At 36.9% G+C, this 27,737-nt stretch overlaps 2 protein-coding genes across 2 annotated transcripts; one reads left to right on the forward strand and one right to left on the reverse strand.

The window, feature by feature from the left end:
• The first annotated feature begins 8,473 nt into the window (after positions 1-8,473).
• Positions 8,474-22,576, forward strand: LOC129271213 (uncharacterized). Its single transcript, XM_054908593.2, has 9 exons — positions 8,474-9,082; positions 10,677-11,077; positions 14,514-14,611; positions 17,303-17,498; positions 18,179-18,333; positions 18,703-18,874; positions 19,291-19,467; positions 20,570-20,715; positions 21,522-22,576. The coding sequence occupies exons 1-9, from the start codon at positions 9,004-9,006 to the stop codon at positions 21,583-21,585; spliced, it is 1,488 nt and encodes a 495-aa protein (XP_054764568.2). The 5' UTR covers positions 8,474-9,003; the 3' UTR covers positions 21,586-22,576.
• LOC129271685 (uncharacterized) lies at positions 22,380-27,056 on the reverse strand. The gene is made up of 2 exons (XM_054908968.2): positions 26,702-27,056; positions 22,380-25,820 (listed from the first exon to the last, which is right to left on the reverse strand). The coding sequence occupies exon 2, from the start codon at positions 25,569-25,571 to the stop codon at positions 23,343-23,345; it is 2,229 nt and encodes a 742-aa protein (XP_054764943.2). The 5' UTR covers positions 25,572-25,820; positions 26,702-27,056; the 3' UTR covers positions 22,380-23,342.
• Between the last annotated feature and the right edge of the window lie 681 nt (positions 27,057-27,737).

Consider the following 27,737-nt stretch of genomic DNA (forward strand, 5'->3'; position numbering starts at 1 on the left):
TGGGACTGTATACATCTCCTCGATGGTAGCATGGGGAGTGTTTCATCAACATTTTCATCCGACAAGTTGTCAGATCTGACATCTTTCTCTGATGTTGATGGGATGAGAGGTACTGTTACTATGGTAACTGTCGGATAAAACGTCCGACAAGTCCTTTCATGAAACGCCCCCAGGTCTACGTCCTGCCACTTAACTTTGAGTCGTTGGATCGAGTAGGGGATTTGGGAGTGTAAAATGCGGCGATCAGAGTAGCAGACTTCATACGAACGGGATGCAATGATCAGAAGATGGTCAAAGGTATTGGTTGGGTCATTTTCCACCGTTGAGATGTTGCTAAAAAGATGTTCATCTCGGGAAGGAGCAATGATAGTATCAATACACGACTTGTGTCTCCCATCGTCGGACTGAAAGGTGTAGGTGTCAGGGCTAAAATGACTAGAGGTGAGAAAACAGAGGTTCTCTAGAGTCAGGAAATCCTGAAGGATAGCAAGAGTCTTCTTGGTGTTAGGGTGAATTATATCCACGTTGATGTCTCCCACAATGATGGCAGAAGTGCTCTTAGTGCTCTCAAGTATGAATTGAGCACACAAATTAGACTTGCCCGCGAGCCGTTTCTTTCGTATTTTGGAGAATTTTGGCGGAGCAGTGGTGTAAAAAAAAAAATACGCGGCCGGGACGCTGCCACGAACGCAAGTACAGTAAACGTTCGGGCTGCCGTAGTGATATAACTAGCATCATGTAGGAATGGGGGGGGGGGGGGTGGGTGTCTGGACAGTATCGAAAATGAAGCCGCCTTCTTAATTGTCTTTGGATTAAACAAAAACTATGCACTGAATAGTGCTAATCACCATCAATAACTGTTCTCTATAAATTTTTCTAACACTTTGTTCTAAAAATTATAAAAGGCATTGCTTGGAAACTTTTTAAATGACTATTAAAAATTGACTGTCCGGATACACAACCCGTCCGGACACACGTACAACAAATTAATATACGGTAGGATGGGGGAGGGGTGTCCGGACAGTTTATCTTTTTGAAGCCTTCTTTTTTGTCTTTGGATTACACTAAAAATATGAATTCAATACTTGTAATCATCTATTTTGTTCTTTATAATATTTCCTAACATTTTGTACAAAAAATTGATGAAACTTCGCTTGTAATTTTTTCCAAATGACTTTCTAAAATTGATCGTCCGGACACACAACAACTGGGTATACATGCCTAATCTAGATCTAGTACGGTAGAGTCTAACGTTACATCACGTTGTCATTGAAGTGAGACATTGTCATGACACCAAAAACACAGATTCTAATAAGTTTTCCACGACGAATCACAATAAAATAAATATCAACATATTCATGAATATACATATATAACTTCGAAATTAACTTTTAATTTTGCAATAATGTCCTCCGGAATGCTTTTTGTCAAATATTCTTCCATCACAGCCTGGCTACACGGCTCGCGCAGATATGAAAGAGAAATTATGGGTAATTATGGCGGTGGAAGTTTTGCTCTGGTCATGTCACGTGATTCCAATTCATCGCGATATGATTGGTTAAAATTTTAAGTCTTTCCAAAAGAATTAAAACATTGATTGTTTTCGCGAAACCTCCGAGAAAATTTGAATAAAAACATCACTAAAATATCTTTACGACTTAAATAATTACAAGTCTCACATAAGGTTTAGATTTTAAGTCTCGAGAATTAAGAGAGTAATTTTCTTGTTTTACATCCGATTTTGATGAAGTTTTCAGCGTTATTCTTGTTTGATTTTTCTTTATTTATTTAAATCAACTGTTTTCTTGGGTGGACTTGACCTTTAAGTAATCCAACTACAATGGCCCTACAAGTTGTATTAATAATGATTCAGACAGTGGATCGAACAACACCAAACAAATGTCCTATTTTCCAGTATTTGCTCTAAAACACAGACAACTCCAAGTCCATAATCATGGGCCGCTCTTTCATTTGCGTACCATATATGATTTGCATATACATATACCTATTCCATGCAAATTGCAAAAGTTTAAAATTTCTTAACCTAATTTGACATGTGATTTTGATGACATTTTCAGCGTTATGCTTGTTTGATTTTTTTTTAATTACTTTATGTTGGGGTGGATTGAACATTGATTTGGAACAGTCACTATTTTGAAGAACCAGGTAGAATGAATTATTTGCAATAATGATCCTTTGTCTCCTTTTCTGACATTAAAACAAATAAAAAATATTTTGTCTCTTTATTTTTAACTTGCAAGGTTGAGAAGTTGAGTTGAGGTTAACTACACAATTTTTTTACTGAAATATATTTTTTATTGAAGAAATGCTTTGGACAAATAAGCCTTTAAGTTGATACATTAATTCATCCCATGTTTTTTTTACTTCTGATTTCATTTATAAATCCATGATTTTTACACAATCATATCGGCACTTGCTTATGAAATGTAAGAAATAGATAGTAGATTTACATGAATTATTCTGTCATTTCTTTGAAGTATCAATCAGTGTGTGAATTTCTTTGCCAGATGAGCACCATATCTTATCTTGGATGTGTTAGTCTTTCATTAACGAGATCAGTCAGAAGACTTTCTCAATTAAAAAGTGAAAGATATATGTAATAGTGATCTATATCTTCCATGATGCAATACACTGATTGGTATGATTTGTGCAAGGCAATATTTTTTACTATCGCCCTGCTAAAAGTAATTGGGATATAAAACAAATATTGACTGCTCTTTATTAGCAGTCAATATTTGTAAACTGATATATTATCATTTTACATCGTAAAAATTTACTTCTGATTTCATTTATAAATCCATGATTTTTACACAATCATATCGGCACTTGCTTATGAAATGTAAGAAATATATAGTAGATTTACATGAATTATTCTGTCATTTCTTTGAAGTATCAATCAGTGTGTGAATTTCTTTGCCAGATGAGCACCATATCTTATCTTGGATGTGTTAGTCTTTCATTAACGAGATCAGTCAGAAGACTTTCTCAATTAAAAAAGTGAAAGATATATGTAATAGTGATCTATATCTTCCATGATGCAATACACTGATTGGTATGATTTGTGCAAGGCAATATTTTTTACTATCGCCCTGCTAAAAGTAATTGGGATATAAAACAAATATTGACTGCTCTTTATTAGCAGTCAATATTTGTAAACTGATATATTATCTTTTTACATCTGTTGGCTTCTTGTTGCTGCCAAATTCTTGTCAAATGTTATTTATATGATTGCATTTTTTAAATAAAGTATTTTGAATGTATGAATTGAATTTAATACTGTTTAGTCTTATTTTGTTATGTAGTTATTGATGTATGTGTGTCAGTGTGTGGAGGGGAGATGGGTCTGGGCCCGGGGAAGGGGGTGGGGGCAGTCAAATTTATTGCTGTACACATGCATGACCCAAAAAACACTTTTAAGGGGGTGTTTTTTATGTTTTTGACGCAGGCCGCGCGTGCACTCGTTAAGGGTATCAAAAGCACTGATTTTCAAGAAAAAGGGTGGTTTTGAAAGACTGGTCAATGGTCAATCGCAGGTTCAAACATATTTAGGGTATGTATTTTTTTCCAAAGCTTTTTTTTTAAGACGAGCCAAACGTGTTAGGGTATGTTTTTCCCCAAGCTTTTTCCCTAAGGTCCTATACAGGCGACAAATTGTGTAAATAAAGCCTGCGAAAAACTTGTTAAAGGACAAGTCCACCCCAACAAAAACTTGATTTTAATTAAAAGAGAAAAATCCAACAAGCATAACGCTGAAAATTTCATCAAAATCGGATGTAAAATAAGAAAGTAATGACATTTTAAAGTTTCGCTTCATTTCACAAACAGTTATATGCACATCTCAGTCGGTATGCAAATGAGGGAACTGATGACATCACTCACTCACTATTTCTTTTGTATTTCATTATATGAAATATGAAATATTTTGATTTTCTCGTCATTGTCATGTGAAATGAAGTTTCATTCCTCCCTGAACACGTGGAATTCCATTATTTTAACATTTTGTGGTTCAGGCGAGGAGGTCCTAATTGTCAAATTCGTAAAAATTGAAATATTGCATAATTCAAACAATAAAATACAAAAGAAATAGTGAGTGAGTGACATCATCAACTCTCTCATTTTGATGTAACTGGCTCGTTCATATAACTATTTTGTGGAAAAATGTGAAACTTTGAAATGTCATAACTTTCTTATTTTACATCCGATTTTGACGAAATTTTCAGCACTTTGCTTGTCTGATTTTTCTCTATTGATTCAAATCAACATTTTTCTGAGGTAGACTTGACCTTTAAGGGGGTAATTTTGCACACGGAGAAAAAACTTGTGTAGGGGGTGTTTGGAAATAATTTGGTCACGCATGTTTACAGGAATACATTTGACTGGGCCCCATGGCATCCCCATTGCATATAAGTTGAGATTATGGTAAGTTTGATATCCAATGGTTACTATAATGGTAACAATGCTCAAAAGCAAATCAAGGATTCCTTGTCATATGCCTTTAGATGGTAAAGTTACCATAAAGGTAAGTTTCTTGTAAAGGGGTCCTGTAGTGCCAAGGAACATGAATTAAGCAGGGTGGTTTTTCACAAAGTCATAAGTTTCCAGGACTTTCCTACGCATGTATAGTTACCCGTTCTTGTGTGAATAGAATACCCCTGGATTTTTTTTCTGTTTTAACAAAGTGGGAGTGAATTCCTTGAAACCCTTATAACATTTTGAAAATTACTATCTTTGCATTTATAATTTCAGATGCTTGTCGACCATATTGAAAAATGTAAGTGATAAATATTAAAGTTTGGGAAAACAAGTAATTTAGAATCTGATTTGGCATCCAGTGGTTAAAGCAGCTGCATCATTGGGCATGTAATATTAAGTTAATCCCATAAAATTCACATACATGTATTTCAATGAGTTCATGATGAAAATATTTACTTATAGAAATTACATATTTACAAGTGTAATCATTTTATAAGAAAACAGTATTTTATCACATAAAACACCAGGAAGCTGCTGATGTGACCTCACAAAATCACCTTTGGAAAATCTAGTAATCTTTGGATATTTTTTTTCAAATCTTCATCAATAAATTTCTTTTGTTTTACTGCTTTTACCATCGGTATGTCAGATTGAGCTCCCCCTAAAGATCAGTTTTATGAAACCACATCACCCGGGTGAAATTTATGGTTCAATAGAAGGGCAATACAAACATTGGTTTAAGAAATAGTATTGGGGGAGAGAGTTAGTAAGAAGAGATCGTCTGTATGAGGTTGATCGAAGAGCATGAAGACAGATCAATGGTTGGTCGGTTGGTTTGTTGAATGGTTGACTAATTCGTTGGTTGATTGTTTGGTTTGTTGGTTAGTTTATTGGTTGGTTGGTTGGTTGCTTTATTGGTTGTTTGACTAATTGGTTGGTTGCTTGATTGGTTGAGATGAGGACGTCTGTATGAAGAGGTTGATGGAAGAGCATGAAGACAGATTGATGGTTGGTTAAATAATTATTGGTTGATTGATTGGTTTGTTGGTTGGTTGATTGGTTTGTTAGTTGGTTTATTGGTTGGTTGGTTGACTAATCGGTTGGTTGGTTGATTCTTTGAGAAGAGGACGTCTGTATGAAGAGTTTGATGGAAGAGCATGAAGAATGATCGATGGTTGGTTAACTAATTGGTTGGTTGGTTGGTTGGTTGACTAATTGGTTTATTGGTTGGTTGACTAATTTGTTGGTTGGTTGTGTGGGTGATAGGTTGTTGTTGGTTGGTCGGTCCTTCCCGACAAAACGGACAACACTGTAAAAAAAAATTGGGTAACAGTTTAACCAGCACGATGTATCCAACCCTATCCAACCAATTTGCGGCAGTATTGCGGCTGTATGAAGAGGTTGATGGAAGAGCATGAAGACAGATTGATGGTTGGTTAAATAATTGGTTGGTTGATTGGTTTGTTGTTTGGTTGATTGGTTTGTTGGTTGGTTTATTGGTTGGTTGGTTGGTTGGTTTACTAATTGCTTGGTTGGTTGGTTGATCGATTGTTTGGGAAGAGGACGTCTGTATAAGAGTTTGATGGAAGAGCATGAATACAGATCGATGGTTGGTTAACTAATTGGTTGGTTGTGTGGGTAATAGGTTGTTGGTTGGTTAGTTGGTCGGTCGATCGATCGGTCCTTCCCGACAAAACGGACAACACTGTAAAAAAAATATTGGGTAAAAGTTTAACCAGCACGATGTATCCAACCAAATTGCGGCAGTATTTTACCCAATGCATATTGTCCAGTAAGGTTAAAAAATAAGCAGCAATTACTTTAGAATGGGCAAAATTTTCATCACACTGGATAAATAAAAATGCCCAAAAGAAATGCCCAATGTTGGTTGGACACGTATTTATTACCCTCATCATGGACCTACTACTCTGTTGTACTCAATATTGTTTTTTTAGAGTGAAGGAGAATAATAAAGTGCTTTATTGAGAATAGAAATACAATTACAAGACTAGCTGCTATTCCACCCCGGAATCTGCCGATCATAGTTAATTATCTTTCTGGTAATTTTAATACGTGTATCATGGTGGAAATAAAAACAATTGTCACCAATATCCATGTAGGTCTTTTGTGTGCCCACTTTCAATAGGACGGGTTGTTTTGTCCTTTATCTAACTGTATATTTTTGATAACTTTGTATTTATTTTGTGAGTATTTCCCTCTCAGTTATTTATTTTTTTCTCATTTGATTATCTGTATTTATACTTTGCTATTTTGTTAATTGTTGTGTTATCTATTTTTTGAGGGGCCCACATTGTACAAGCATTGCTTTTTAGTGGGTCCCTCCATTTCCATCTTAATCTAATTTCTATTGAAAAAATAGTATACTTATTTAAAACCTACAATGTGTTGCCCAAATTGTCTTAAGTGTTTTTTTTTTCTCACAACATATGTATCATTATTTTCTTTTTTTGCAACGTATACAAATATTTATGTTTATATATGGTATACAATTCATGTATGTACAATTGATGGAAGTGAAATAAATAAATTTGAATTTGAAATTTGAATGAAATTGAGTTACCCATATGCAAGATGGGATGCAGCCACTGTGAATTGCGAATCAATGGATAACCCTTCAGACTTTGAACTGTTTGAAAGGTATAACACCTGCTTCCTTTGGCAAGGCGCTTATCTGTATTTAATTGGCAAACTTTCAACTCCGGTGAAATTATTTGAATGCTGAAGCGCCTGATCTGTGTAGCGGTTAATTATTGTCTTCAATTTTTATAAAGAGATTTATCATCAGTCCTCTCCCTAAACTCGGAATTCCCATTTTAACTCTTATAAGAGTGGCAAATGAGGTTGGGATGGCACAACAGTTTGTCACCTTTAATATACATTTCAGAGAGTTGTAAATCCAATCAAATGAATCGATATGCATGCGACATACATAAGAAACTTTTTAACTATCTGGAAGATTATTCTTTGTCAGGCCACCGGATTCGTCCCTCCCCATGGATGATATAATCAAGAGTATAGGGGATTTTTAGTATAAAGCCCATTAATTGAAAACTTTAGGAGCTGGGTGTGTTCAATAATGACGGAGGAAAATAATAAATTTGAGCACAGTCCAATATATCATAATACTGTACCTATCAGCCTATCTCGATTTACATTGTTTGTACAAGTTTATTTCCAAATTGTCATTGCTATTACGAGCATTTTATTTTGCTCTGTTGAAATGAAAATAAAAGAATTTGTATTTGAATTTGAATCTAGACCTGCAACAATGTCTTTTAGCGCTCTTCAGTTTTCTTCTCCCGCTTTCATCATCACTCAAACATAAACTTTCATCGAAATGGTAGTTTGCTCTCTGGGTTTGAAAAACTGTCATGAAGCGCTGGTGTATAGATTGGGGGCTTGGGGACACTGTATGGACCCCCGGGAAAAATGTAAAAAGTAGAAAAGGGGCGGAAAGGGGACCGGTGAATTGTGATGTTACTTTTTAATACTATGTCGAAATCTACCACAAGAATGTATTTTAATCTTTAAAAAGTCCAAAACTGTGAGAAAAAAATTGCTCCATACGCTACGATCAAGGGGGATCCACACTTTACAATCTTTGCTTTTTAGTGGACCCCCTCATTTCCATTTATGCTCAATATTATACTGTTTTTTGTTTTACGAAGTAAGAATGCTCGTCTGTAAAATTGTACTTGATTTGTATTACTTTATATTACTTTGTATTATGTTTTGAATGGAAATGGAATAAAGAATTGAAATATGTTGTTCCCAAGTTTGAAATTATTGGCTCCTCACACCTCGTACTGCGCCCGGGCACCCCCTTTCCTCTTTACATGATCTAATCGACTTTCTCTTTTTTTTCTTTCCTCTCATAATTTTCTTCAGTAATTTATTTTCTTTTTTTATAATGAGTTGGATTGGTTCTTAATCGTGTTAATTGAAATTCTAGAACTTTGTAATAGACATGGATGAAGTTCTCCCAGCAACGATTCTTTTATTTAACCCCCTTGAAATCTGTGATCAGAATATATTGGCCTATTTACATCAAATCTGGGCATGTGAGTATACATACAGATTAAGCGGGCAAGTTTCTAGAGCGTGTGGGTGTTTTGATGTGCCCCCAATGTGCCCTTTGCCCCCACCAAGTCTCTATACCATGATTCTAGCATGCCTTCTTGGAGTTTTCTTTTTCTGCCGTCCGTTCAATAACATGGTACACAGAGATACGTGGTGGACCTTGAGTCGATATATCGCGGTGATCTGCAAATAAAAACCCACCTATAAGAGCAAACAAAACCTCTCAAAGATCATTCACTCTAGGTTTGGACCCCTTTTGTTTTGGGTACTTCGACTCACCTCGTGATATATGTAACATCGTCTTGTTCTGCAACACAGAACTTGCGGCTATTTCCTTCTGTATGGTCCATTATAATCGTTCTTTGGAGTCTTGTGAATGTTTAGTGTTCCTGAATAACTTGCTTCATCATGGCTGACATGAAGGTATGGACAGTGTTACTGGTCCTGATATCTTTTCATGGAAACTCTGACAGTCAAACTGATATGTGTAAGTACATTTTAAAAATCTATTTTCCAAATCAATATTCTCCATGTAGCATAATCATTCTCGATATATTCTCTAAGAAATTTATTTCAAAATATAAAACATGCATGCTGACAATCCTAAATTTCTAATCATCCGGTTTGTGGAGATGGGTTTAATAATCTCATCCCGGCCTATTCTTAAAAAGTCGTAAATATAGTTGTCCCAGGAAGAATGAACTCGATGAAAATGCATGAATGTAGACCTGATTTGGATTTATTGTCAAGAAGTTTTCAGAAATGGAGTGACGGCGATTTCTAAAGAAGTATGTAATACAATAGGTGCACTGTATACATAGCTTTTGGTGGCGATCTGTGATGCTGCCAGTTTCATGGGAAAACTGAAAAGTGATTTGTGTTGAGAACAGATAATTTCAGATTTACTAAACACAAGTCATGACGAAATATATCTCAAAGCCTTTAATAGTGGGCGAAATATTGTATGATAACAGTTTCAAAACGTGTAAACCCCTTATTAGAATTCCAATTTTCAAAACGTGAAAACGTCGCGTGATTTTTTAAAACGAGAAAACCCCTTATTAGAATTTGACAATTTTAAAATCAACATTTGTACAAATTTCGAAATTACAAAACAACAAGATTAGATTCAGGCAATATATCTATTTGTAATGATGTGTTTCACAGTTGCGGCCATGTACGGCCAGTTGGGTAATTTCACATCATATTTCGATAGATATTGCAACATTTATTTTTGCATAAAGTTAGTAATGTGTCTGCTCATAATTGATGTCCGATCAGAGGCAGTGAAAAGTATTTATCATTACAAAAGTATTTTTCCTATTGTATCAGGCCAGTAATTTCGTTTTGTCTACAATATGCAAGAAAAATCCAGTGGAGAACATGTCGAACATATTTTATCCTTGCTGCATCTAGGGCGTAGGCTGATTTGAGCATGAGCCAGAGGTGGAACTAAGGTAGTAATAGGGGGGATGCACATCTTTGGGAGGTGGAAGTAAGGTAGTATTGGGGTGCACATCTTGGGGAGGTGGAACTAAAGTGGTACGGGGGTGCACATCTTAGGGACGTGGAACTAAAGTTTGGAAAATCAGCTGTTGAAAGCAGAAGGGGTACAAATTCCGTTTTGCTTGCCAGTGTCGGAACTCCTCTGCCTCAGCGGGAGGGTGCACGTGCCCCCCCCCCCCCGCCTACGCCCTTGCTTTAAAGGGAATACGTTAGATGGTTCTCCGTCTCATAAAACTCCTTGGTTCAACAAAAAGTAATAATAATAAAAGTACAATTGAGGCGATATTCTTACACTCTCGCAAGAGTTTTGCTTTAAGAGTTAATTTTTTTTTTAATATAGCACGAAAAATCGAATTGGATTTGTTTTTCTTACCAAATGTTTGATAATTTAATTGTATTAACCAACCTTATAGAATGGTTTAAAAAACATTTAGAGTACACGCTTAGAATAAGTCTTTGGATGAAACTCATCGCTTCCTTGTTCGCACTGAGAGGAGCGAATCTTCCCGGATCCTTGCCATGGAATCAACCATCAGTAAATCATGAATTTCCGAAAATTTTCTACTTTTTTTCAGTTACCATGACCATGACGACGGATATAGGTACACCACCACCAACAAATAGCACCCCACCTCCCCCTCCCCCGCCATCAATTACACCACCCCCACCACCACCATCTTCTACACCAGAACCTCCTGTTACAACAAGAACCCCGCCACCACCCCCTCCCCCATCTCCACCTCCACCCCCACCATCATCTACCATTCCCCCATCGACCACTCCTAGTCCTCCTACCACAATGACCACGCCCACAAGGAGAAGTCTTACTACCACCGTTGCCATGACTACTCGACTAATCGAACCAACTCGGCAGACCACTCGACAGAGGACCGAACCTCCTGTGTCCGTCGAACCAAACCCTGTCGCTGAATCTCTTGGAAAGATTGGTGTCTTGTTAGCCACATCGCTAGATGAGGTATTTCATGGAGTTTCTTTATATAATCTCACCCCAGTCCAAATTTTGTTGTAGACACCGAATACCTTCTTGTGTAATGGTATCGTAAAGGGGCATATAGACCCACCCCCCAAAAAAAAAAAAATCTTCCCAATAAAATTGTTAGTAATCGATACATGATCAATCTCATCGAAATATTATTTTTTTTAAAGTAAACTCATAAACTTTCAACTATGCACAAATCAAATTTTATGTTTATGCGAGAAGCTTGAAGATGATAGATGTGTATTGTTCGTTATACATCAGGGAATGTAAAAATAAATTGGTTTACATTATGCCTACCCCCGGGGTGAAAAGAAATCAAACAAACTTTACCAATAGTACCAATAATAGAAGCTATAGTTTGTAAGATGGAATTATTGCATCCAAAAAAAGTATGCATTATTCAGAGTTGTGACTTTTAATTATTTTAATTATTTTAATTTGTTTAATCGTATTATGAGTATTAACCATGTAGTCTAGACTTATCTTTAATGTGTATTTTGCACAAGTTCCGAGAGCTGGTCTCTTTTAATATACAAAGGCTCTCCTCCGGTAATAATTATAGGAGTCATATCATTTAAAACCAATATTTACATTCGGGTTCTAAAGTCTGGAGTTAATTTCTTCTAATTGATAAGAATGCTAATTGTTATCATAATTTGTTAATTTCATGTCTATAAATTCATCGTAGCGAATTTTCATGGGTTAATTTTATACAAGCTAAGGCAATGCCCTTAAGCAAGACATATTATGTACACTGCCCTTATCATTCTTCATTGGAGGCTATCAAGTCTGATGCTAACTGATTTTGATTGATTTTTAATTTTAACGCTATGATCATAAATTGTTAATTTCATACTCGTGAATTCATATGTATGACTATTAACTCGTACATGGGATCCTGACTACGGTATACCAAAACCCTTAAGCAAGGCATTTGTATTTACCATTGGGTATTTTTACTTTAAAAACCTCTGTGGGTTTCATAATCATACTTATCATGGGCGGAAATCTGTTCCCAAAGGTAAGAGGGCCAGGGGCTGGAAATTTTGACAAGCAAAAAAAAAGGGTTATCACCCAAAATGTAAGGTCATTTTAACACACAAAAAATTGACAAGCAAAAAAAAAAGTTTTCACCCAAAACGTAAGATCATTTAGTCCAAAATACATTTATAATTTCGATTGTGAGTGATGTATTTTTCTCCATCATAAAAGACCCCCAAAATAGTAGGGGGACATTTGATATCGTGTCCACCTAATATTTTTGGTAGGGGGACGCGTCCCCCCTGCCCCCCTGGGATTTCTGCCCATGATACTTATCGGTGTATTATTAACTTATTATCAGCATCAACCTGCGATTAGCCAGAGTCATTTTCCGTTTCTAAATCGCAAATTCCATGGCGATGATTTCACCATTCGATTATTCGATAAAGCCTGGCTCGCACTATGCGATCCGATGCGACGCGATTTTTCAAGAAATCGCATTTTGCATTAAATATAAAAGTTCCAAGAAGTAAAATTATTTTATATAAAGTTTGGCATGATAGGAATACTGAAACCATATTATTTGCGGCAAGCCCTGTGGTCGGAGTTAAGTCCAAATCGGCTTCAAGTCGCAGCCGATGATGACGTCATTACCATTTGGAATTGATTTTGTTTTTATTCATTCAGGGATACTCGAACTGGACTGAATTTCGATTTCAGTAGCCCTAACACTATTCTAAACTCTGATCTGTAAGATTTTATTAGTTGGAATGTCCATATCAAATGTTTCACAATTTCTTTGAGATTCGGATCGCAACGAATCGCATAATGTGAACCAGGCTTAAAGGGGAATCCAGCCTTGGCCATTAAATGTTGTGTTGGGAAGGAGAAAAATAAATCAAACAGAATGGTGAAAGTTTGAAAGAAATCGGACAAGCAATAAGAAAGTTATGGCTGCTTAAAAATTGAGATCACTAATACTATGTAGATTTCAAATTGGCAACTAGGTAAGTAAATTATGACAAGGGGCAAGGACAACTTTCCCATAGGCCATGTACTTTATTATCAGGTATTTGTGGTTTTCTCCTAAGTACCCATTCCCCTGGGGCAGTAATCCAAATATAACCCAGGTAGTATATTGTTTTATGTCCTCATGAAAGAAAAATATCATTTGAAATAAAACTTTTGGGGAAAATGACATTTTAGCCATAATATGTATTGGAGTACATGGAAGAGTAGTCCTTGCCTTACATCACTATGACATCCCATATGCGGCCAATTTGAAGTCTCCATGGGTATAGTGATTACCAATATTTACAACTTTTAAAAATTCATAACTTTTTTGTTGTTTGTCCAATATTGTTCAAACTTTTACCTATCAACTTGTCTGATTTTTCTTTTCCTTATAAAAACAAGTTTTTATTTGGGTTGGATTCCCCCTTTAAAGGCCACCGCACGCCTACGACTGTTAGCGATCCAATTTTGGAACAAATCGCATTTTGCTCATTTTCTGAAGATGTGAATGGAACATATCATTTCATTTGAGGTTAAAATTAATTCAAAGAATAATATCATAACCAGTTTGAAAGATTCCAAGCCTTTATTTTGGAGTATAGGCCAAATTAGTTTCAAATCGTAGCCAATCGTACGACTGCTATGACGTAATTACAACTATAGATATTAAATTCGCTTTTATTCTAAGAAGGATGATAGCATAGTCACAGATTTGAACATATGTATTCGTACGATGATTTAGAACATTACACAGTAAGATATTCCAAGTCTCATTATTTTATAGCATCAAATTCTACTACATTTTATTCTGAAATCGGGTCGCAGACCAGTCGTAAGGTGTGCGGTCGCCTTAAGGCACGGAGGGGATGGATGTAGCAACCTCTTTCCATAGGTGATGTCAAATTTCAAAATGACAGGGAGGTGCGACGCCCAATCCCTCCACCAGGATCACCGCCCTTTTCAATTCCGAGTGTCTTCGTTGTTCTGAATAAAATTCCCAGGGGTGGTGTTCTAAAATTCGAATGCCCTTTTTTAGGGGGCGGGGTTCTAAATTCCAATTTCCGTTATAATTATTCGTAACATGAACAAATATTTTCATAATAAATCAATTTTTAACACACTCTCTGTCGCATCTCGATCACATGAATAATAACATTGTAATTTGATTTTAAATAATTTATGTTTTGATCGATACGTTTTGTTCTATTTTGATCAATATTTTAGAGGGGCCTGGAAATTGTGTTTATGTGAATTAGTTTTTCCTTCCCAAATTCCATATTATTATAATTCATAACCCTGTTCTTTCCTATAACACGTGCCAACCGATTGGAATTGATATTTATTTCTGTTTGTTTTCTTTCTTTCTTCCATCCTTTTTTATTGGGGGTTGTACTTTTTTGTATTTACACATCTGAAGTTTAACAGAGCCCAATTCAAGGAGGTTATAGCGCGGGAAGTCAACAACTATTGTTCCGAATTCGCAGGTCAATGTGTTGGTGAAGGAAAAACTGTAAGGTACGTACCATCATAATTTTGATTATGATTATTAATGTTCACAAAATTTTCTTTCCAAGTATGTGCAATAATTTGGTAAGAACCTGTCACAATACTGCCGGCGTACGATATCGTCTGCTTCTATTTAACATTTTGTTGCTAATAAATAAAACAAAAATCATGCAGTGGCGTAACAGGCGGGGGGGCAGGGGGGCAAGCTGCCCCCCCTGGCGGAGCTCACCGGGAAAATAAAAAAAAAAACGGGAAAAATAAAAAAAAAGGGAGGAAGAAAGGGAAAGGGAAAGAAAAGAAAAGAAAAAAAGGGAAAGGGGAAGGAAAGGGAAGGGGAAAGGAAAAGGAAAAGGGAAAAGAAAACTAAGAAAAACATTAAAAAAGGGAAAACGGAAAGATAACGGGAAAAGGAAGGAAAAAGAACAAGTGAGAAAGAACAATTCGCCCCGATATAATACATTAGCATGATTAGTAAGACAGGGAAATAAATTAAAGATGACAAAAAGGCAAACAAAAGCGGGAAAAAAAGGCAGAATGGAATTAGCCAAATCTAAATTGGAAAATAAAGAATAGGGACAAAATAACGTACACTATACAGTATAACGAGCGGGAAGAAAAATGGATGGTATATAGCATAATGTACGAAAGTCTATCATAAACTTGCTAAATCTCCAAAGGCTCTGTCCTAGAGTCAAGACCCCGTGCAGTGGAGGCTCTTCATCTGTAACCTTTTATGGGTTCTATAACGGGCCCCTATATGGACCTGCATTAAGCTTTACGTTGAAGCACTGGCGTACAGGGGGGTGGTTCCACACCCAAGGGTAAATAAAAGAAAATAAAGGAGGCAGCGAAATGAGATGAATGAAAAAAAATATATGACATGATATTTGCTATAATGATGTAAAAATCTATCACATAATTAGAATTTCATTTTAACAGGCCATTTTTTTTCTGGCTCGCTTCGCTCGCTGGCGACTTTTTATAAATTTTCCCACATTTGCTATGGTGTGCCCCTCACAATATTTGGATGATTACGATACACAACTGCATTGAATTTATGTGTTGTGTTAAAGCTATATAAATACACACGCAATTTGATTAAAACAAGTGGCCATCTGTAAGGTTTAAAATGGCTTTGATATCAAGAGGTTCCGGGGCTCTGCCCTGGACCCCACCCATAAAGCACTGTTATATGGATGAGTTGGACCATGGCCCCCAAAAGTTCTACAACCAAACAAAAAAAAGAGGAAAGAAAGGAAAGTGTATTATATTTTTCTGAATATCACGTTAAAATCTATCTTCATGTTAGATTCTCATGAAAAGGTTTTTTTTTTATCTCGCTCGCTTCGCTCGCTCGGGACCTATATTAAGCTACTTCTTGCCAGAAGCGCCATACTCGGCCCCCTCGAGCATATAGAGCTTCGCCCTGATGCTGACAATCATAACACAAATCCTGTTCACCGTGGCGTACAAAAAAAGAGAGAAAAAAGGAAAGAGAGGAGGGTGAAATATGATATCATCTTTTTAACATTATGTCAAAATCTATCACAAAATTGGATTTTTGCAATAAAAATGTCAAAAAGATTTGCTCGCTCGCTTCGCTCGCTTATATATATATATTTGAGCGATACGCCATATCGCCCCCTCAAATGTTTTGCCTTGTGACGCCATTGCCTGTTCCATGATATGACCGGGAAATTTTTGGCTCTTGCCCCCCCTGGCCACCGACCCCTGTTACGCCGCTGAAATCATGTTAATGTCACATTCAAACTGGCTCCAAACCGATCGCTGATTATATTTCACCAAAAATAACATAACAGATATAACAAAAAAATTATCATTAATCGAAGCGGTATTAACCACCAAGCCCTTATTTCTTGATACCGCCACTGCAGATATTATCATCTTCATCTTCGTCACCATCATCCTCATCTTCATCATCATCATCGTCATTATCATCAAACATCACCATCATTATCATCATCTTCGTCACCATCAACTTCATCATCATCATCCTCCTCCTCATCTTCGTCATTATCAAACACCATCATCATGTGATACTCCAAACCTCGGTAATCTACATTCTACTCCATGATGACGATGAGTGCTTCACATCAAAATTTGCTGCATCGAATTTCTCAATGATTCATGATTATTGATTTGTGATCTTTATCGCAGTTTAACAGCCCTCTTTTTATCGAAAAGGTTGAATAGCGCGTGAAAGAAAATGAAAAGGATGAAAAATGTCTCTAGCTTCCCTGGTAATAGACGAGATCATGACCTCTAAAATTCCAGCATTAACCTCGATCGTCCATCATTTCATGCCACTGCGCGCTACCATACAGATATTGATTGCTCGGCTCAACATCACTCATCGCCCAGTCAACGACACTCCTGTCCTTTAACAGGGCGGTGCCATTGAGGGGCGGGGGGGACGACTGTCCCCTGTGGTATTTCAAGTAGTAAAAAGGAGAGGAGAAAGGGAAAGAGGGAAGAAATAGAATATAAAAGAGAATCGTCTGGTCCGTGTAATTTTATAATGCCCTTATATTATTCAGTTCAGAAAAATCACTGACAGGTTGTCTAAATACTTGCCCAGCCCCTCCCCCAATCAATGACCCTCGCGCCGCCCCTGGGTCCTTGTTATCATATTTTGTAGTCTTTGACAATTTGTTGATTTACTGTGTTTTTATTTTCTAGCGCCATAAATGTGGTGATTGTCAATGCCGAACCATATGAAGTTCAGGTAAATGACGCTAGACGTAAGCTCCTCCAGGAGCAGGAGATCCTGGTGGAGTATTACGTGCAGGATCCAATCTTATCTACCAACGTCATGATGACAACAGAGCAACAACGATCCTTCCTCGCTAATGATGACGTCGATGACGCCTTAAAGGTATTGTAAAACATTTCGCTGATAATTGTTGTTGCAGGTGTCGCTCTGCGATCGACCCACGACGGATTCAATAAACAGTGAATGTATTAAAAATACCCATAAATGATAATGAACAGCTGAGGTCTTTGTCGAAAATTGGTGAACCGGAACAGCAATTTCATCCTAAGTTTCGGACCGGCCTTAAAAAATGCAAATATGTCGTCTGTCCAGAGTCCAAGACGAAATGATTCACCAATTTTCGGAAAAGACATCTTGGTTGTTCATTGTCATGAAGGGCATTATTTTGACAATACATTTTTCCATGTCTTAAAATTGATGCAGATTCACAGGGGAAATGTGCAGGGGTCATTTTTTTAGAGATATCTCGAATGCGTTTCCTCAACATTTTTCATCTGACAAGTTTTTTAGACGTGACAAATTGTCAGATATTAGAAGCACGGTACCTATGACAACTCTGGTAAAGCATCTGACACACCCGACAGTCCTTTCATGTCTATTTGTCATATTTCTAAATAATCATCGAAAATAATTTAAATAGAGGATACCAATCTATATTCAATAAGGGTTTTCTTAAAATACCTCTTGTTTCGGAGCGTTTTGGGAATAGAAAAACTAATTTTTCATTATATTCTACCAACACAGATTAAATTTCTTGATCGTATATCCTTGATTCTTTACAGACTGACATCAGTGGTTACACTGGTATTGCACCTGTCTATGCCGATCCCGTGAATGATGAGGGACTAGAAGGTTGGGAGATAGCTCTCATTGTTATAGGATCAGGGGCTGCAGCGGGACTCGTGGTTGGAGCTATATACTACCTCAATTATACCAAGTAAGTCCTTCCATAACTATATTTTGTAACAAAAAAGTCCGCTCTTATGTTTGTATTGTGTTTAAGGAAAATGTCGATCCTATAAATATTCAAAGATTTAAAAAAAAGCATTATGATGGTGATCGTTTCGCCATGCTAATCTTATTCATCTTTGTCCTTATTGTCGCAGATTGTAACATAATACGTATCATATTATTTTCGTAGATCCTAAACCTAAGCGTAACTACTTTAACAGCGAGTGTGGTGGACAGCACTAAACGTCTTACGATTCATGAAACGTTTATTCTGCAGGTGACTTGTTATGACAAAACTTTTCATGAAACTCTTCGCTCGTATGATTTAAGGCATTTCACCACTTTTCTCTTTCAGCAAATCCAAGAGCGATGAGTTAGATGTGGAACTACAGGAGAAGAAATCAAATCTAACGGAACAGCAGACTGGAAATGATTATTCTGCGGTTGTAACCACGAATGGTTTGGACCAACCAAAGACGGAAACCAAGAAAAAACCTCCCGCGGACGAAGCTAATGTTGCTACACAGGTAAATGGTGTCTGTCATAAAATGATTCTGATATGATTGCATTCTCCCTATAGACTCTTCTTACCACTCAGCTTAATCAGAGAGTGTAGTTTAGGATTCTAATGATTTTATGCGTGCCCCCGCAGGTACCTCATTATCATCATTGATTCTCGTCAGATCTATTTCAAATTCTTGGCAATCTGCTCCCTATTTCTTTTACTTAGAATAATTCTTTGAGTAGTTCATTTCAAAAAGTTTTCATTGAAGTTTAAAGTGTGTTTAAATGTGTGACCTTTTTATTGTTTTCATGTCAGTTTGAATTTTCGAAACAGTGATGCCATCAGTGTATACAAGCTTCGCTTAATTGGACTTAATTATTTATCAAATAGGTAAAAAATCGACACCTCATTTTATTCCCAACTTATTGCATCGAACAGGTGAAGTACAAAGATATACTGATTGAAACAGGGTATGAAGCAGTAGAAGGGAACACTCCAAAGGAAGCTAATAAGATTGATGAAAGACCAAACGGAGGAACATCAGTGGTAGTGACTGCTGAGATTTCATCATCCTCTTCCGGCTCTTCCACGCCATCGGACACCGAGCTAGATGCTGTAAGAATCACTTAGTAAAATCATCTATGATGAGATTATTTATTAATAAATTATAATAATTATTCTTGCTTAAGTAGCGCTTTTCTTTATCTTTCTATAAGCACTCTCCAAGTATAGTAATACTAATACAGCATAAAAGCTGTGAGCACCGGAATGGGTAGACTAGCTTATATAGCCGGGGTAATATAGGAGCGCCTTGAGCACCCAACAAGGTGGATTTGTGCGCTATATAAAATCTATATTATTATAATTAATTACTGTTTTCAGTATATATGTAACCAATTTGCATAACATTTTACAGTTTCACCAGGGCCCCGTTTCGTAAAACTTGAGTAACTTTGCCATCTAATTGTGACTTGCATTGAATCGTGATTTTGACTGTCTGCTTAGCATTGTTAACATGGTAGTTAATATTCATTTGTTGACAAGTCATCCCCAAGATATTACCTTAAATATTATTATGCTACTATATTGAGCCTATTTTTAGCTTATTGTGTGGAGGATTTGAAATAACAATGTATTTTTTGTTTATAAATATTGTCGGATTTCTTATGCACTTAATCAAAGTAAAATACCTTGACGTGTTTTTTTTGTGTGATATAAAATCACTTTCCAATCATGCAATGGGATGAAAATTTTAGAATAACTAATCTCTATAATGCATCATTCTCATGGTCAATGACCAAATCTGTAAGATAGCTGCTCAAAGATCCATTTAACAGTAACAGAAAAAAAAACGTTGTAAAAAAGATTCAATGGCCTCCAGACATTTGTGATATGGAACTCGAGTAATATTCACATTAATGACCCTTTTTTTAGAAATGGTTTAATATCAAATGGTAAACTCTTTAAATGCTGGGTAACATACTCTTCATACAATAATTGGTTAAAAAATGTATCCGACTCTGGGTAGTTTTCAACCAATAATGTGTAGTTGTCACTCAAAGCACACATTATTGGTTTAAAATTACCCTAAATTGGATATGGTTTTAACCAATTGTTGTGTGGACAGTATGTTGCTCAACATTTTTAAGAGTGTACTAACCCTTTGTGAAAAAGCTTTAGACAGACTTTCAGTTGATGTTACTTTCAATTTCTTTAGACGGCAGAAGATAAGCAAGAGATCCCACCAGACTATGAGCCACCACCACCCATAGCTGATAATAAAGACGATGAGGATCAACTTTCCAAGAAAGAAGAAGCCGAGGCCGTGAATGAGTTAGACAAGCTCATCGATTCTCAAGCACAGTAAGACAAAATTAACATACATTTTAGTTCAGTTATGCATAAGAAAAAATGAAAATGGGATTATGAAATATCTGGCCACTTAAAAAGGATTTTCCATTTCAAGTTCTACCTCCTAATGTTGAATTCAAGATAATTCGGGGCAAATTATATCATCTTGCTTACTGCTCTTTTTTTCCAGAATATAAATTATTGATAATATTAATCCATTATAAGACAAAAGTTCGTATACCGCGGCTCTTAAAAAGGTTGATCAAGATAACCATTTGGTGAATATAATTTCACTGTGGGTACATCGACCTACAGTGTGAATGTTCATAGATTGTTCACATTGTCGCGTGAAGATGTGATTCACTCTGTTACAATGCTCACATTAAACAGTTTGACGGTACTTTCACAGCTTGTACTTTCATAATTATAGTGGACTGTGTAAACCTATATTTCACACTGCTAAAATATGCTCAAAGTTACAAGTGTGAAGCAGTGTCTCGACAGTGTGTGTGTTCACATAGTGACCTATGTAAATGTATTTCACACTGTTAAAATATGCTCAAATATAAAAGTGTGAAACAGTGTGTCGACAGTGTTTGTGTTCACATAGTGGACTATGTAAATGTATTTCACACTGTTAAAATATGCTCAAATTCAATGTGTGAAGGTGATATCACATTGTGTTCCACATTGTGAACACACTGTGAAACACTGTGTTCTTTGCTACAGTCCATGTAATGCATTCGAAATGCTTGGCATACATGAAATTGGTCACTTGTTCCTATCTAATGAGTCATTCATCTCATTTTCACTTTCAGGGAGCTAACAGTCAACTCAGTAGAGTTTCAGAATCCAGGGTTTGATGCATCTCCCGAAAACTGAATGGAGTTAATGACGTTAATAATTGAATACAAGGACATAAAAAGGCGCTGGAAAAACAACTTTGACAGAACATTTATCAAAACTGATTAGATACTTAAATATCATAATTGTTTCTCTTTAATAAGGATCATTCTCTAACTCCTCTTGGGTAGGTGATATTAGTTTGTTTAATCAATCAAAATGAATTACTGCTACCAATATTATCATCATCATTGCTTATTGTTAATTCAGTTGTCCACAAAAGTGGTTCACAGGTGGTAGGCCTGAATTCTTTCTCACCCTCCCTCCCTCCCCCCTCTTTCTCTCTCTCTTTCCATGTTTCCTCATTTCTATCCCTCTCTCTCTCTCTTACCATCTTAATCGCCAGTTCATTGAACCATGAATCAATATTCTCAAGCTACACAGAAAGAAACAAATCAAATATTAGCAAGGCATTTGTCAACTTATTTTAATTTCCATTTTAATATACTATATATACCCATACAGACATTAATCTTGTTATTCTGTAGTTACATTCTTTCTTTTCATTTAGCATCATAATAATGAATGGTTTATAATGTGTTATTATGTGTTATGTGATATTAATAAATGATTAGCGTCTTTATAAAATTCATAATCGTTTTGATGGAGTATACGTGAAAGCGAAGGGGCTTTAATACTAAAAGTAATTCTTGTATAGGATGCAAGCTAGCCCCCGTGTTTTAGTGTCTAGTGCCGACCAAACTTATTTTTAGCGTACAAAATTCCAATTATGATGTTTGTACGAAGATATTTTTCCTTTTGTTAATAAAACATATCTGTCGAATATATGATCATTATTAGTTGTGAGCCTAGATATTGTGTTTCTTCTCGCAAAGTCCATCATGTTTACTTAAGATAATGTCTAATGATTTCACGTTAATAACTCATTAAGGTAATGACAGTTCATATACTATTATTTTTTACTCCATTTGTGTTGAATATACAAATTAAAAATATATAATTTCCTGCATTTTGCACTTGTTTGTGGATCTTTTTCAGATATCTTTGTTAACATTCTTATGTGAGAGTAGGATGATTGAATAATGACAAGTGCTTTGTCAATTAAGAGGGACATACCAGGGTCCCGTCCAAAAAAGAGTTGTGATTGATCCGATCAACCTCAACTATATGGAAATCCATCAATGTCATAATTTTTCTTACAGGAAATTTTGGCAATGTCCTTTTGTAAACAAAGAGGAGCGTATATACTGAGTTGTTAAGAACACGATGAATGTATAAATATACACCATTATGTAAACATTTGAGCAAACATGCATATCATATGTTGACGTTGCTGGCTTTCCATAGTTGTGGTTGATCGGATCAGTCGCAACTCTTTGTAAGACGGGGCCAAGGGATATTCTGTATAGGGGTGAAATGTACTGCTTCAAAGTGTTCATTATGTTTGTGCGAACCTCAGAGCAGCCTAAAACCAGTTCTACTTTCGTAAATATGATATCTGCTTAAATCCTTAATCATGAAAATTAAAAAGCCGCCACGACGTAATGTTAATTCAAAGGTCACTCTAAAATTACCATTAAAATTGATATTCGAAAGATACGTCATGTAGTATGATAAATGAGACTAAAATGTTTTCATACAATGGTAATATTTTTTGTGACGGAGCAAGCTTCCTATTTTGAACATCTACAATTTATATTCTTCGGTAGAGAATATCAACCAAAACAAGATCAAGGTAGATCCTCCTTGTCATCAACAGACCTTGATAGGATTCTTCAAAGATTCTTGTATGCTTGTAGCATTTCGATTGCGTTCGGGAACAGTCTCAAATCTTGACATCTCGATCGCTCAAATGTGGGTCTAAAACTCGACCAGCTGGCAACAGCTAACCCATCTTGGGCCGTCTTAGCATGCTTTCCGTCGTAGAACCTTTGCCCACCTTCATCGTATATCCTGGTTATTTCTCCAAGATTCCAGACGTCGCCGGTGGAAGCCCCAAACTGGTATGTGCCTTGCTTGAACAACACTCTGGAACCAATACCAATCAGGTCTTCAGTGGGAGTGGTATTCATAGCCACAAGATCATAAGGCTGAGTTCTGCAACTGGGATCTGGATCGTCCCAGTCAACTGTATACTTCATACTAGACTTGTCAAAGTGTGCTACCACTGCTGGATAGAACTGCCATTCAGCGTAATGAGCAATGACGGCATCTCCAACCATTGGGATAGATGCTCTCAGACTACTTTCACTTCCATCGTATGTTTGATCGAGGTCTGATGATGCGTCGTATCTTGGTGGTTCAGTGAGAACCGTTTCTTTCAAATGCTGACTGATCTTCTTGATGATGGAATCATAGCTATCGGTAGAGTTCGTGGTGTCCACGGTCATGACGTATGGCTGATGGTCTGTCGGTAGGACCATCCCAACGCTGCTGCCCTTCCATGCATCTCTATCCTCAACTATCCCTCGACCAACCTCCAACACGATAGCACTCTTCTTAAGAGATCGTAGAGCGAAATTAGCTTCCATCTTACAATTCTGACTGTTGGTGTACTCCTTTGACACACACATGACCACTATTGAACTTTGCTTTAGTCCGTCCGCGATTTGCCCGAACATACCAGAATCATCAACGCTGTTCAGTTGTTCAATATCAAGCCAGACCTTTTCTCCTATTTCCTTTTCAAGGTCTTGTTTGATTTTTCGGGGATCGGAAAATTCATGGCCAGAAAAGCCTCGGACCTGTCCAGCATCAAATGAAGATTTGGAATTGGTCCAGCAGTAAGACAGGAAAACCCGCGGGGGAATTTCTTCACCTTTGGATTTCTTATCCTTCAAGGCGTTCTTGGACTCATCAAAGACAAGTTTCTTTAAGTTGGCTTCAAGTTCTTCAGCCTTCTCTTGCCACACATCAGCACTCGCAAATTGTATGTACAGTTGTCCCGCAAGCAGCATACCAGCAGTTGTCTGAAGCCATTTATCACTTTTACCGATAACGACAGGGATTACAGTTTTCCCCAGTGTTTTCTTCGCGTACAGAAGCTCGGACATGGCTTGACTGTCCTCGATGAAGTTGTCACTGAGGCAAACTAGATAGATGGAAGCATTCTTGATGAGTTGTACAGCTGATTGAATATCAATTGCTAATTGACCGTGACTGGATTGCCGTATATTATACTTGTCGCTAAACTTCCTTGTTATCCGCGTAACAGTCTCACCATCTTTAGCAACTTTCGAAATGAATACGTCGCATGATGCATCCTTGTTCTTATCCCCCGGTGTATCCGAATCCAAACAGTTGAAAATATTTGGAATAACCCTGAGTTGATCTATCCTGAGGTCAGTGAAAGTTAAGCTATATCCAACATAGTTGTTTTTGGAAACCTGCGGATCAGTGAAATCTACATGTTTCCCGTTGTAGCGAGGCTCACCGTTTGCATCCTTTGTGATGATTGTTATTCGGCCCATATGCCATCGATCAGATATCTGGCTTAGTTTGGCAAGCTCCGATTTTTTAGCATCTGAGAGGGTCCTGCCAGTGCTGTCGCAGATGCTGCCATCACTATTCTTGCCACAGTAATATAGGCCTTGCTTAAAGAGAACTTTTGTCCCGACTCCAACGGAAGATGAACTTGGTACCTTATCAACACACAAGTTATCATATCTTGCTGCTTCTGGTGCCCAATTTCCGTCCGTCCATCGAATCATGTAGCTTAGAGTGTCAGGTACCCAGCTCTCAATAGTAGCAGTGAACCAACCATTACCGTACCAATGCACAAGAGCTCTGTCTCCAACTTTTGGAGTTTCATCAGCATCATCGGATTCGTTGGTCTCTGCCTTTTGAGACGGAACTTGCTTCTCTAAAGCACTTATCAGCTGACCAAACGATTCGTTTGTTGATACCCCAAAAGCAATATCACTCAGTGATCCTGAAAACGAGTATTTTTCGCGTAAGATTTTCTCCAACTCTTCAACGATCTTCGGGTCGACTTCTGCTCCCATCCTGAACACGGATTGTTGACAACTTTCAGTTGGTTTGTATTTAACGAGTTTTATGTTTATTAAATTATAGAATTGGTGAAAACTAAAATGAATTGTTGCAAATGTTCAGGTTTACAATCAAATAATTACACAGATGACAGCTTGGCCGGATTCGACTGACTAAAACTGAAGATGCATGGAGAAACGGATGAACAAAACTTCTTTTAATACAAGCTATCCCATGTGACACTCTAATATGGGTTCATCAATCTGTAATGAAAAAGGGAAGAAAAATCATGAACATGATGAATAAAAGTGGAGTTCACTCGAACACTTCATTTCAATTCCTTGTTTTAAGCTCATTTTAGGGTCCTCTTGAATATGATTCAGTATATTTTAAGCCCGTATTAAGAGCTATCTGTTCTTTCAGATGAATCACCAATTAAGTGTTTATCAGTTATAACATCCCAACTGCTGCCCTGACTAAAATGAGCCGGAAATAATCAATCTTGAAATTGGTGTACGTAGGCCTATTTGCTGACTCGATTCTCGAGGGAGGGGGGTGAATAGTGGCTCTTAAGAGTGTACTTATTTTCAGTGGTGTACTGCATCAATATTCGGGGGGGGGGGGAGGCACCAAATTATTTTATTAGTAGTATTTTCTTGGTCGTGAAACTTTCGAATATGTAGTCCAGGACAGGCTGGCCAGCCCACACCCCATCTACACTCTAAAAAATGATTGGTAAATTTAACCAATCTGTTATTGTCTCACCGACAAAAATGATCAAAATCAACCTTGGTTAACTCTACCATAATTTTGGTTGATATTGGCCATCAGTCGGACAAATTCACCAATCAAAATATCGATTACTTTGACGTCCCTATTTAGAGGGTATATTAGTATATATTGCTTATTTTCGAGTGGGGTCGATAAATGTTACAAAATGATTGAATGACATCCGACGTTTGCGACGCGATGTCCGTCCCGTCTTCTTTCGGATATTTTGGTTAGACGTACTCGATCGGACAGTTCAATGTATCCTGTAAACCAACAATTACGCAGAATTATGGAAAGTCAAGAGAATGTAATATAAATGCAATAAGAAATATTCATATTTTCACAATTCAATTAAAGTGTGAGTCATTCTTACCGCTTGACAGGATACCGTAAACAAAAACCATGAATGAATCCAAAACTAAAATTCTTAATTGCACCAATTCGCGGAGTCAAAACACTAGGTCAAAACATGGCAATTAAAATTAAAGGTCGAACTCCAAAACGCTCTTGGGTCTAGTTATGACTTGTCGATTTAGCAGTTGTAGGCCTATAAAATGTTTGTAAAAAATAATTACTGCTGGTTTTCCCCACGATTTAACAACACACTCGAGTCCAGTTTGATATGCAAACGTCGAGAACGAATTCGTACCCCTATGCAAGGAAAGTATATCCCCTCGACACAAATAACAAACCAGTGACAAATAAAGGTTTGCATAAAAGAAGGAAATAAACTTAAGTGTTCAGCTGCACACGTCACTGCACTACCAGGAACTGCCCCTAGATATTGATAGTCTGCACGCGCAGACCATTGGAAAGTAGAAAGTCTGTAGTAGTAAAACTAGGTTCACTATGACTGTGGCTGCCTCTATCAAATTTGACACACAGACAGATACATGTAGAGTTTGGAGACTAGTTTTCACTCTATAAAGAAATGATATCATTGGTAAAATGTCAAATTTAAGTCTGTGCTCGCAGACTAAAAATAATGAATGGGTAATTCAGATCAGGGCGACGTTTAGGGAGTGACCACCCCCCCCCCCTTGATTTTTCAAGTTGTGAAAAAAAGAAGATCGAGAAGAGGGAGAGCTAGAAATATGAAGACACGATAAGAAATAGTATAAAAAGATAGATCTCAGTCTGGGTCGATCGCGTGACTCTCCGTATGTAGGACCTGCCCCTATTATTCAACAAATACGTTATCCTATAAAAGGCCTATAATTTTGTATTGCAATGGGCGAAAATAACAGATGGGGAAATAGTACACTGTTACGTGGGCATATTGTAAGAAAACTGAGAGAGTGAATTATTTTGGTATTATAGTAAATAATAAGTTCTGTTATATATTTTATATTAATCTACTACTAACTTCACTAAGCGGCACTATGCATATTTAATTGATATAAAAGATG

This window comes from Lytechinus pictus, chromosome 11, assembly GCF_037042905.1.
Source record: "Lytechinus pictus isolate F3 Inbred chromosome 11, Lp3.0, whole genome shotgun sequence".
NCBI lineage: Eukaryota > Metazoa > Echinodermata > Echinoidea > Temnopleuroida > Toxopneustidae > Lytechinus > Lytechinus pictus.